At 43.0% G+C, this 13,169-nt stretch overlaps 1 protein-coding gene across 3 annotated transcripts in view; it reads left to right on the forward strand.

The window, feature by feature from the left end:
• The window catches only part of LOC110492468 (solute carrier family 12 member 5), a 100,433-nt gene that overhangs the window by 71,040 nt on the left and 16,224 nt on the right, over positions 1-13,169 (forward strand). For all 3 annotated transcript variants that reach the window (XM_021566815.3, XM_090203707.1, XM_090203709.1), the window contains exons 5-15: positions 705-759; positions 4,183-4,313; positions 5,030-5,277; positions 5,717-5,928; positions 6,062-6,229; positions 7,173-7,271; positions 10,446-10,503; positions 10,774-10,948; positions 11,525-11,643; positions 11,759-11,857; positions 12,237-12,356. In XM_021566815.3, the coding sequence (XP_021422490.1) occupies positions 705-759; positions 4,183-4,313; positions 5,030-5,277; positions 5,717-5,928; positions 6,062-6,229; positions 7,173-7,271; positions 10,446-10,503; positions 10,774-10,948; positions 11,525-11,643; positions 11,759-11,857; positions 12,237-12,356 (1,484 nt within the window). The remainder of the gene's footprint in view (positions 1-704; positions 760-4,182; positions 4,314-5,029; positions 5,278-5,716; positions 5,929-6,061; positions 6,230-7,172; positions 7,272-10,445; positions 10,504-10,773; positions 10,949-11,524; positions 11,644-11,758; positions 11,858-12,236; positions 12,357-13,169) is intronic.

Below are 13,169 nucleotides of genomic sequence, written 5' to 3' on the forward strand. Positions count from 1 at the left end.
TTTGGCTTGTGTGCAGCTGCTTGACCATGGAAACCCATTTTATGAAGCTCCCGGAGAACAGTTCTTGTGGCATTGCTTCCAGAGGCAGTTTGGAACTCGGTAGTGAGTGCTGCAACAGAGGACAGACGCTTTTACACGCTATGCGCTTCAGCACTCGGCAGTCTCATTCTGTGAGCTTGTGTGGCCTACCACTTTGCAGCTGAGCCGTTGTTGCTCCTAGACATTCTACTCCACAATTAAAGCACTTACAGTTCACTGGGAAAGCTCTAGCAGGGCAGAAATGTAATAAACTGACTTGTTGGAAAGGTGGCATCCTATGACGGTGCCACGTTGAAAGTCACTGAGCTCTTCTATAATGCCATTTTACTGCCAATGTTTGGATATGGAGATTGCATGTCTGTGTTCTCGATTTTATACACCAGTCAGCAATGGCTGAGTGGCTAAAATAGCCAAATTCACTCATTTGAAGGGGTGTCCACACACTTTTGTATATATAGTGTATTTTTGTTCAGTATATAACTAAGAAACTATTTTGAACCATCTTCACTATGTTCATACTGAAGTATGGCATAAGGATGGAGCATCACAAACAATATATTATTAAACTAAGAATCAGAACTCTGCAGCTGGTGAATAAAATATATTTAACTGCTCCTCCATTTGAAATATACCGGTTTCTCTCCCCACTGACTCTCTTGTCTCAGACCATGCTGACAGCGATCTCCATGAGTGCCATCGCAACGAATGGAGTGGTGCCAGGTGAGTGCGTAACACAGTGTGTGCATGCGTGGGAGGCCTGGGTGCCGCAGGGCAATCCTGTTGTTATTTCCAAGCAATTAGGTTTTCATGTTCTCTGATATTGCTCAGGTCTATGGACAGGTAATACTTAGTCTCGAAAACCCGACCCTATGCAACAGTAACTAGGGTCTGGTTTCGACAACGGACTCTTTTGACAACTTTGATAAGGAAAAAAGAAATCTGGGGTGTGTGCTCAGACAGAGAACTCTCCCAACAAATCACGAGGCAGACATGTCAGAAACTCACGATTCGAAACCAAAGTTTGCAAGCAAAACCTTTGCAGTGGTTTTAGCAAAGGTAGTTGATGCAAACTATTCACTTTCTAAATGCACTCATTAAAAATGACCTCTGTGATCTTCATCTGGCTAGCTACTATTTAGTATTCTATTCAAGCAGATAAGGTAGTGACGTAGGCAGTTCCACTATGCCAAAATGACGTTCTATTACATACAGACGCTGTTAAGCAGAGGCATTTGAAAATTTGCAGCCGAAGTACAACGAGAGCAGATACAAATTCATTGAGCAGATACAAAGAGAGTGTTGAGCAACGTTATAAAGTAATTACTTTTCAAATAAGTTACCTTACACGTTATATTGGCTGACAATTTGTTAGCTACGCTGTCCTGACGAACCACATAGCATATCATTACAGCAGTATGTACCGGTATGTTAGCCAGCTACATAATGTTAGTTGGCTACTTATACATCAAACTTGCCAGTATATTAACTATAGGCTATCTAACTACCCAACGTTTACTGACTTGATTATTCTCGTCATTCTTAGCTTAGCTAAATGGTATAGTCGTTGTGCGTTTGATGGACATTCGGGTGCTTTTGTAAATTCACTCTGGCCATATACTCAGAATAATGAATTCATGAGCGCTCAACACCTGTTGAATATGGCCGGTGTCAGTAAATGTTGGCAAAAAATCATGATTAAATTGTTGCCGGCAGCACAGTTACAGTCACCAACGCTCTGGATAACATGAGAACTGCGTAACCAGCTCTTCTAGGGCGAGTAAAATGGTCAGTGGTCTCATTTGTGTCTGGAAGTAGCTAGCAAGTTAGCTTGGCTGCCATTGTAAGGGTCAGAACACTCAAATCAACCCTACTCCTCGGCCCGAGCGTCCAGTGTGCCCTCCGAGAGCGAAACACCCTGAGTTTACAAACGGCCAACCTGACAACGCTCTGAATTTACGAGCACACTCTGGCACTCCAGATTGAATTTAAGAACACACCCGAAGTCGTAAAATGTCTAACTAGTAATTTGTTATGCTAAGTATCTAGCAAGAGGTTGTATAGCAACAGTATCAACTTCCGGTAGACAGGCAAAGCGCTAGTATGCTCAACTGAAAGCATACTGCTCGTTTACAGTATACTAAAATTAACTAATAGTATATACACTGCTCAAAAAAATGAAGGGAACACTAAAATAACACATCCTAGATCTGAATGAATGAAATATTCTCATTAAATACTTTTTCCTTTACATAGTTGAATGTGCTGACAACAAAATCACATAAAAAGTATCAATGGAAATCAAATTTATCAACCCATGGAGGTCTGGATTTGGAGTCACACTCAAAATTAAAGTGGAAAACCACACTACAGGCTGATCCAACTTTGATGTAATGTCCTTAAAACAAGTCTAAATGAGGCTCAGTAGTGTGTGTGGCCTCCACGTGCCTGTATGACCTCCCTGCCTGGGCATGCTGCCTGGGCATGCTCCTGATGAGGTGGCGGATGGTCTCCTGAGGGATCTCCTCCAAGACCTGGACAGTCTGGACAGTCTGTGGTGCAACGTGACGTTGGTGGATGGAGCGAGACGTGATGTCCCAGATGTGCTCAATTGGATTCAGGTCTGGGGAACGGGCGGGCCAGTCCATAGCATCAATGCCTTCCTCTTGCAGGAACTGCTGACACACTCCAGCCACATGAGGTCTAGCATTGTCTTGCATTAGGAGGAACCCAGGGCCAACCGTACCAAGCATATGGTCTCACAAGGGGTCTGAGGATCTCATCTCGGTACCTAATGGCAGTCAGGCTACCTCTGACGAGCACATGGAGGGCTGTGCGGCCCCCCAAAGAAATGCCACCCCACACCATGACTGACCCACCGCCAAACCGGTCATGCTGGAGGATGTTGCAGGCAGCAGAACGTTCTCCACGGCCTCTCCAGACTCTGTCACGTCTGTCACATGTGCGCAGTGTGAACCTGCTTTCATCTGTGAAGAGCACAGGGCGCCAGTGGCGAATTTGCCAATCTTGGTGTTCTCTGGCAAATGCCAAACGTCCTGCACGGTGTTGGGCTGTAAGCACAACCCCCACCTGTGGACGTCGGGCCCTCATACCACCCTCACAGAGTCTGTTTCTGACCGTTTGAGCAGACACATGCACATTTGTGGCCTGCTGGAGGTCATTTTGCAGGGCTCTGGCAGCGCTCCTCCTGCTCCTCCTTGCACAAAGGCGGAGGTAGCGGTCCTGCTGCTGGTTTGCTGCCCTCCTACGGCCTCCTCCACATCTCCTGATGTACTGGCCTGTCTCCTGGTAGCGCCTCCATGCTCTGGACACTACGTTGACAGACACAGCAAACCTTCTTGCCACAGCTCGCATTGATGTTCCATCCTGGATGAGCTGCACTACCTGAGCCACTTGTGTGGGTTGTAGACTCCGTCTCATGCTACCACTAGAGTGAAAGCACCGCCAGCATTCAAAAGTGACCAAAACATCAGCCAGGAAGCATAGGAAAAGAGAAGTGGTCTGTGGTCCCCACCTGCAGAACCACTCCTTTATTGGGGGTGTCTTGCTAATTGCCTATAATTTCCACCTGTTGTCTATTCCATTTGCACAACAGCATGTGGAATTTATTATCAATCAGTGTTGCTTCCTTAGTGGACAGTTTGATTTCACAGAAGTGTGATTGACTTGGAGTTACATTGTGTTGTTTAAGTGTTCCCTTTATTTTTTTGAGCAGTGTAGTATATACTCATTAAGTATGTAGTATACAGTATGTTAGTATGGGTACTCGAACACAGCTTAGATAATGCTAGCATGGCTAAATCAGAACCACACTGTATTAGCGCCGCTTCCACCACCTGCACAAAGTCAGTGTGAAACTATTCTATTCAGAAACCTATAATATATTTTGTTCCTATCCATAGAACCATAGTAATGTAGAGAAAGTCTAGAACTGTATTCAAGCTCTCTCTAACATGCCTAAGCAATGTCTATGCAGCACTATCTTTTTGTTTACAAACTACTGCTTTCGCAGATTCAAGCCCCAATTCTTTAGACTTTTGTGCAGACCTGTGGTTAATCTTTGAAGACAATGTTGCAGAAATAGAGCCAAAGAGAAATGCCGGTGGTTGTGTTTGTGTGTCTCAGCCGGAGGCTCCTACTACATGATCTCCCGTTCCCTGGGACCTGAGTTTGGCGGAGCTGTCGGAATCTGCTTCTATTTGGGGACTACTTTTGCGGGTGCCATGTACATCCTTGGTGCCATCGAACTTCTGCTGGTAAGGATAGATGCTTGTTATTATTTTATTGTTTTGTTTACTATCTGTTTTGTATTCCTCTGTGCCTTTTCCAGCATTTATATTGGGGTGAGACCACAACATTGATTAATGCAAAGGGAAGATGTGCACTCACATGTCTGTGTTCTTCAGTGTAGATTGTAATGCAAGGGATGAGGATGCCGAAAGTTACCCACTAAATACAATAAATTGAAACCCATTATGTTAATATATTTTCATTTTAGACAAATATGAAAAGTTGTTGCAATTCCTGAGTGAGTTTTCCTTAGAGACATAATATCTCAATCATCATGAATTCATCCAGCAAGCTGTCACACTCAGAGATTTATTTAGATCTGATGCTTTTTCAAAATAATACTAAGTGCATTTCCTTTCATATGCTGGTTCATTTGTTAGTGCCTTGTCTGTTCCGTCATCCACCATCATAAAAACAATACCATTTTTATTACGTTTATCTGATGTCTCCAATGTTTGAGATCATGTCTGATCTCTCTTCTCACTCCCTTCCTCCGTTTTTCCTTCATCCTCCTTTTCTGACACTTGCTCCCATTCTCTCCCTCCATCCTCACACCTCCCTCTATCATTTTTTTAACACACCCTTTCTCTCCCTCCATCCTATTCTTACTCTCTCCTCTCTTCTTCTCTCATGTTCTCTTCCCCTCCCTTTCTCTCTCTCCCTCCATCTTTCCCTTCTCTAGATTTACATCCTTCCCCAGGCAGCCATTTTTAAGATGGAGGGTCTGGAAGGGGCTGATATGGAGGCAGCGATGCTGAACAACATGCGCGTGTACGGCACCATTGTGCTCAGTTTCATGGCCACGGTGGTGTTTGTGGGGGTCAAATATGTCAACAAGCTGGCTCTGGTCTTCCTGGCGTGCGTTATTCTGTCCATCCTGGCTGTTTATGCTGGGGTCATCAAGACGGCCTTTGAACCCCCTGTTTTCCCGTAAGTCTGACCTGACTGAGCCATTGTTCGCCCCAGGGCCGTTGTTATTGTTTTGATTTTGTTGATGAAAACAGAGGAGAGACGCATTTGTCAGCATGGGAGAAAAAAAATTGCACTGCATATTCTGCTGTCCTACCACGCGTGGAATAATGTCCAGGGGGAATGGTGTTTGTTGTTTGCAGTAACTTCTTTGTTGTTGTATTATACCAAACAGACATGGGAGTTCGACCAATTAAGGTTTCCAACTTTAAAGTTGTTAGAGCTTTACAAAAAAACTAAACAAATGTCATGATGACCCTGTCTCTGGTCATGTTTAATGTTTACTTCATTTACTTAGTTAAGTCATGAGACTTGCATATTTATGTTAATTTTTGTAATGTTTTCCTAACCTCTAAATAGACCGGTGACTGATGATGTCTTGTCTGTCCTCCCCCTACAGCGTGTGCATCCTGGGGAACCGCACTCTGATCTCCAAGGGATTTGACGTGTGTGCCAAGGTCATTGAGAGGGACAACGGCACGGTCACCACCAAGCTGTGGAAGATTTTCTGCGACTCGGAGTTCCTCAACGCTACCTGTGATGAGTACTTTGCCAACAACAATGTTTCTGAGATCCAGGGCATCCCAGGGGTTAGCAGTGGTATACTGGCTGGTAAGAAGTGCCACATTCAGAACATATTGTAAGCTAATGTAGTCTGTAACAGAGAGACATACTGGTACTCCACAAAAGGTATGTTATTATTATGATGTTTGTGCATCTCTCTGTCTCTGTCTCACTCTCACAGAGAACCTGTTTGGTTACTACCTGGAGAAGGGAGACTTCTTGGAGAAGCGGGGAATCTCAGCCATGCAGGACCCTGACGCTCCCATCACCAACTCCAACCGTTATGTCCTGGCTGACATCACCAGCTTCTTCACCCTGCTGGTGGGGATCTATTTCCCCTCTGTCACAGGTCAGTCACTGCTGGGGTCACAGGTCAATCACTGGGTCAACGGTCAGGGGTCACTGCTAGGGACGGACTAGGCCAATCATATTCCAAAAGGACAGTATGGGTACATGCTTTTGTTTCAGCCAAGCACAAACCTGATCAATCTAATCACCTATATTAAGTTATTATAATTAAATTAACATTTTACCTTTTGATTTCAAAGTAAATGCTACATTAAAAAAAGCACTGCTTGTATCCTTTGACTAATAATTTGCTTATACAAGGGCACCTAACGGAAGTATTGGATTTCTCACATGCGAAACATCATTCCTATTGTTATATCCACTTTGTAGTAACCTGGGAGTCTCTCCACAGTCCCAAATGCAGAGAGAGAGACAGAGAAATGCTTTCCAGAACTGATGACACTAGAGGAGATGAATGAGGTGAAATTAGATCAAGTGGAATTTCTGCCAAAAACCACATCAGCAGAAAGTCTGGGGAATACATGAGTCACATTCCCACTATCATCCCAGTTTCATAACCGCTGAATAAAATGCCCATTGTGTACAAGCATTTGCTCTGTGACATTAGTATTATCATGTTTTGTGAGAGCTGCTGCTGGTGATGTAAAATGGTTTGTTGAACACTTCACCAGTTTTCTGGATTGTAAAAACAACAAACAAAAAAACGCCGTTGCTATTACAAGTAAAGAATTCGTTTTTTAAAAGTTGTTAATCAAAAATTCAGATTTTTTGTTGTTGTTGTTGGGCCTCCACTTTATCACTTTCAGACAGCACTCCCTAGCTAGCCCAGTAAAAATAAATAAGTAAAAAAACATGTGTGAAACATAGGACAAGCCATTACACATCAAGTGTGAAGGATGGGAATGGTTCCTGTTTGATCCTGTTTCTCCCCCCCCCCCCCCCCCTCTTCTGTCCCTCTACACTTCTGTCCCTCTGCCTCCCAGGCATCATGGCTGGCTCTAACCGCTCTGGAGACCTGCGCGATGCCCAGAAGTCCATCCCCATAGGCACCATAGCAGCCATTACCACTACTTCTATAGTGTGTATCCTTTACTACAGTAAATACTGCCAGTCTTACTGGAGCAGTCCATGTTTTTTTTAAACTTCTCTGGGACTAATGACGAAAATACACTGGAATGTTCCATATAATATGGGTGACGTTTGAATAGACAATATGAAGCATTTGATTCTTAATTTAGTTTCAGGTTTTGTAAATGCTTGGGAGACAGTTTGTACTAAAGCCTGTAGGTACAGTGTATTTATTTGTTTATTGATTAAGGATCTCTTTCAGCTGTTGCCAAGGCAGCAGATACTCTTCCTGGGGTCCAGCAACATTACGGCAGATATATACAATTAAAAATACATTTCATAACACTTTTCACAACGCATTAAGTGTGCCCCCAGGTCACTACTCCACTACCACATATCTACAATACAAAATCCATTGTGTGTAGAGTGCGTGTGTTAGCATGTGTATGTGTATGCTTGTGTCTGTGCCTGTGTGTGTGTCTCTTCACAGTCCCCGCTGTTCCAAAAGTGTTTTTTTTTTATATCTGATTCTACTGCTTGGATCAGTTACCTGATGTGGAATAGAGTTCCATGTAGTCATGGCTCTATGTAGTACTGTGAGCCTCCTATAGTCTTTCCTGGACTCGGGGATTGGGAAGAGACCTCTTGTGGCATGTCTTGTGGGGTATGCATGGGTGTCCGAGCTGTGTGTTAGTAGTTTAAACAGACCTCTGGTGACATGTCTTGTGGGATATGCATGGGTGTCCGAGCTGTGTGTTAGTAGTTTAGACAGACCTCTGGTGACATGTCTTGTGGGGTATGCATGGGTGTCCGAGCTGTGTGTTAGTAGTTTAGACAGACCTCTGGTGACATGTCTTGTGGGTTATGCATGGGTGTCCGAGCTGTGTGTTAGTAGTTTAGACAGACCTCTGGTGACATGTCTTGTGGGGTATGCATGGGTGTCTGAGCTGTGTGTTAGTAGTTTAGACAGACCTCTGGTGACATGTCTTGTGGGGTATGCATGGGTGTCCGAGCTGTGTGTTAGTAGTTTAGACAGACATCTGGTGACATGTCTTGTGGGGTATGCATGGGTGTCCGAGCTGTGTGTTAGTAGTTTAGACAGACCTCTGGTGACATGTCTTGTGGGGTATGCATGGGTGTCCGAGCTGTGTGTTAGTAGTTTAGACAGACCTCTGGTGACATGTCTTGTGGGTTATGCATGGGTGTCCGAGCTGTGTGTTAGTAGTTTAGACAGACCTCTGGTGACATGTCTTGTGGGGTATGCATGGGTGTCTGAGCTGTGTGTTAGTAGTTTAGACAGACCTCTGGTGACATGTCTTGTGGGTTATGCATGGGTGTCCGAGCTGTGTGTTAGTAGTTTAGACAGACCTCTGGTGACATGTCTTGTGGGTTATGTATGGGTGTCCGAGCTGTGTGCTTGTAGTTTGAACAGACAGCTTGGTGTATTCAGCATAGCAATACTTCTTACAAAAACAAGTAGTGATGAAGTGAACCTCTCCTCCACTTTGAGCCATGAGAGATTGACATGCATATTATTAATGTTAGCTCTCTGTGTACATTTAAAGGCCAGCCGTGATGCCTTATTCTGAGCCAATTGTAATTTTCCTAAATCCTTCTTTGTGGCACCTGACCACACGACTGGACAGTAGTCCAGGTGCGACAAAACCAGGGCCTGTAGGATCTGCCTTGTTGATAGTGCTGTTAAGAAGGTAGAGCAGCGCTTTATTATGGACAGACTTCTCCCCATCTTAGCTACTGTCAAAACAATATGGTTTGTCCATGACGGTTTACAATCCAGGGTTACTCCAAGCTGTTTAGTCACCTCAACTTGCTTAATTTCCACACTATTCATTATAAGATTTATTTTAGGTTTAGGGTTTAGTGAATGATTTGTCCAAAATACAATACTTGTTGATTTTGAAATATTTAGGACTAACTTATTTCTTGCCACCCATTCTGAAACTGACTGCAGCTCTTTGTTAAGTGTTGCAGTAATTTCACTCGCTGTAGTAGCTGCCATGTATAGTGTTGAGTTTCACTCGCTGTAGTAGCTGACATGTGTAGCATTGAGTTTCTCTCGCTGTAGTAGCTGACATGTATAGCATTGAGTCATCTGCATACAAAGGACACACTGGTTTTACTCAAAGCAAGTTGCATGTCATTAGTAAAGATTGAAAAAAGTAAGAGGCCTAGAAAGCTGCCCTGGGGAATTCCTGATTCTAACTGGATAATGTTGGAGAGACTTCCATTAAAGAACACCCTCTGTGTTCTGTTAGACAAGTAACTCTTTATCCACAATATAGCAGGGGGTGTAAAGCCATATCACATACGTATTTACAGCAGCAGACTATGATCAATAATGTCAAAAGCCGCATTGAAGTCTAACAAAATAGCTCCCACAATCTTGTTATCAACAATTTCTCTCAGCCAATCATCAGTAATTTGTGCCCCTGCATGTTGAATGTCTTTCCCTATAAGTGTGCTAAAAGTCTGTCTGGTCAAACACATTTTTTCCCAAAGGTTTACCTAGATTGTAGACTTAGATTGAAGATATGGCAAATAGGAGTAGCAATACCATCCGCTGTCATTTTCCATCCAAGTTGTCAGACCCAGGTGGCTTGACAACAACAAAAAACCTAGTCTTCCAAATTACAGTTCTTGTCTTTCATAATTTTGTCATGGATGTATAGTGTCAGAGTTTTATTGCTGGCATGGCATGCCTAAGTTTGCTAACCTTTCTAATGAAAAAAACATTAAAATAGTTGGCAATATCACTGGGTTTTATGATGGAGCCATCTGATTCAATAAATGATGGAGCTGAGTTTGCCTTTTGCCCAGAATTTCAGAACTATCGTTCTTCATATAATTTATCTTTGTTTCATAGTGTAGTTTCTTGTTTTTTTTATTCAGTTTATTCACATAATTTCTCAATTTGCAGTATGTTTTTGTGCAGACACTTATTTGCCATTCCTTTTGCCTCATCCCTCTCAACCATACAATTTTTCCATTCCTTATCAATCCACAGGGATTTAACAGTTGTTACAGACGTTTTCTTAACGGGTGCATGCTTATTAGTAACTGGAATAAGCAATTTCATAAATGGGTCAAGTGCAGCGTATTGTTGCTCTTCATTGTGTAATGTGTGTATTGTGAGGTCTGTGTGTGTGTTCCTTCACTGCTCCTCCCAGACATGTCTGCCGTGGTCCTGTTTGGGGCCTGCATTGAAGGGGTGGTCCTGAGGGACAAGTGAGTTATTTGTATTCCACTCTACATCCACTTCCTGTATTACTATAGCTAGCATCGTTGCCTCGTGAGTCTTGCCCATCTCAAAATCAATACTCTCCCACTAATTGTCCATGTAATCAGATGCAACACATAGAATAACAAATAATACTTAAAGGACTTGATTGAGAATGTGTGCACTGAATTGATACTGCAATGGACAGTGGACGAGGGTAGCTGTTATGACAAAAACGAATTGAAAAAGGCAACTTAGATCTGTCTCTCTGACTTCAGGTTTGGTGAGGGGGTGGATGGTAACCTTGTAATTGGTACCCTGGCATGGCCTTCACCATGGGTGATCGTGATTGGCTCCTTCTTCTCCACCTGTGGGGCAGGGCTTCAGAGTTTGACTGGAGCGCCACGCCTCCTGCAGGCCATCTCCCGCGATAGCGTAATCCCTTTCCTTAAAGTGAGTGAACACACACACACACACACACACATACATACATACATACATACATACATACATACATACATACATACATACACTAGCACTATTTACTTCGTGGAGTGGTCAATCAGCGGACATTAGTAATTTTCTGTATATGTTATACTGCATATTATTACCAGAACCACTATTTCTACTCTTCTAATACCATCGAGACAATTTCTCTGTTTGTTCAGAGAAATGTAGATCCACTCTACTCAAATAGCCCTCAAGTGTGTCGGGGCTAGCAGTGATTACTAATTCATGGTCCTACTATAGTCCAGGCTCAGGTTGAGTTGCTGTGACAGGAGCCGTCTGTCACCCCCACTGATTAAATTAGGAAAAGTTTCCCAGACTGAGCAGACATGTCTAACGTGTGATATAGGGACGATAGTGATTAATCATGCTGCAGCAAGGACCAGTGTGACCTGAATGAGAGGACGAGAGGGGCTGAAACTCTTGCAGTCCACTCAACTTAATACTACAATGTGCCGTGCTATAGATTCAGGTGTGGGTGTTAATAGTTCATTGTACCTCACTGTTGTGCATTGTCTGTAGGTTTTTGGGCATGGCAAGGCCAACGGAGAGCCTACCTGGGCCCTACTCCTCACAGCCAGTATCTGTGAGATAGGCATCATCATCGCCTCTCTGGACGCTGTTGCCCCCATCCTCTCCATGTAAGACAACCACATGTCTAATATATACTCTGCTTCTCCTGAACACACTATGGAGATGGTTATGTCTTGGTAGCAAGTATAGCTGTTCTGAGTTCTTCTTTCTCTCTCTGTGTAGGTTCTTCTTGATGTGCTACATGTTTGTCAACCTGGCCTGTGCCCTGCAAACTCTGCTGAGAACCCCCAACTGGAGGCCTCGCTTCAAGTTCTACCACTGGTTGGTTAAACAACTCAACATAGCAGACATAGCTCTAGATCTTAGCCATGGGATCATCGCCAAAGAGCGCTGCTTAGCTAATATTCTCAGGTGTGAAACAGTCTACTACAGCATTTGTGTTTTGCACTGGATATCAAGCCAGACCAGGTAGGTTCCTGTTAGGAAGCAGTTATTTACCTGAGTAGTCTGCCAGAGACACTGTGGGAATCTGGAGCCTGGCTTAGCCTATAATGATCCTCTACTGGCTTGAATGTAACAACAGCAGACAGAGAGACAAGATATCCTGTCTCCAATCTGTGGCCATTATTATAATCAGTGACTGGTTTGACTATCGCAGCAACAGACTGAGGATATAACTTCCTGTCCCTCTCCCCAACAGGGCTCTCTCCTTCTTGGGCATGAGCTTGTGTCTGTCGCTCATGTTTATCTGTTCCTGGTACTACGCCATTGTTGCCATGGTGATTGCTACCTGCATCTACAAATACATTGAGTTCGCTGGGTGAGTGAGCTTCCAACTTTGGACTACAAAGCAAAGAAAAATCGCAACTAAGAAATTATATATAATAGTCAAAATAAAGAAAAACCCTGGAATGAGTAAGTGTGTCTAAACTTTTGACTGGTACTGTATGTATATTTTTATTTATTTAACCTTGAGATTTAAAATCTATTTCACAAGAGAGCCCTGTACATATTACAATAAAAACATAATACTCATATATGTGTATAAAACTATATAATTCAGCACACAATAACAAAATAACAAAACTCAGATTTTCCCAAATCTGTGGAGACTGAAGGGATCGCTAGTATTATCCATTCCTGAGAACAGGTTTGGTAACTTATGATTCTTAACTTAATGAATGAAGTTACATATGAGGGGAGTTTCTGTAAGATTGCTTTGTAAATAAATCAAAGAGAATGCAGCTCTCTTCTTACGGACAGAGGTCCATCACATTTTTATACAGACGACAATGATGAGTCCTAAAATTGTCCCCTGTGATAAAACGTATTGCGGAATGGTACAAAGGTTGCCGCATGCATGTAAACAATTTCACCAAAATCCAATACATGGAGAAGCGTTGTTTGAACAATTGTTCTCCTGTTTTCAATATAGAGGCATGATTTATTTCGATATGAACAGACAATCTTGAATCTTAGCTTCTTAGACATATTTTCTATATGAGTTACGAAGGACAACTTGTCATCAATCCAGACACCCAGGTACGTATTGAGAAACAAGTTCAATTTGGGCTCCATTTGCTCAACTGAGGTAGAGTATCTCATGATAAGCTGTAGACCATACTATCTACCT

Source organism: Oncorhynchus mykiss, chromosome 16, assembly GCF_057628025.1.
Source record: "Oncorhynchus mykiss isolate SJ-2025 chromosome 16, ASM5762802v1, whole genome shotgun sequence".
NCBI classification, from domain to species: Eukaryota; Metazoa; Chordata; class Actinopteri; order Salmoniformes; family Salmonidae; genus Oncorhynchus; species Oncorhynchus mykiss.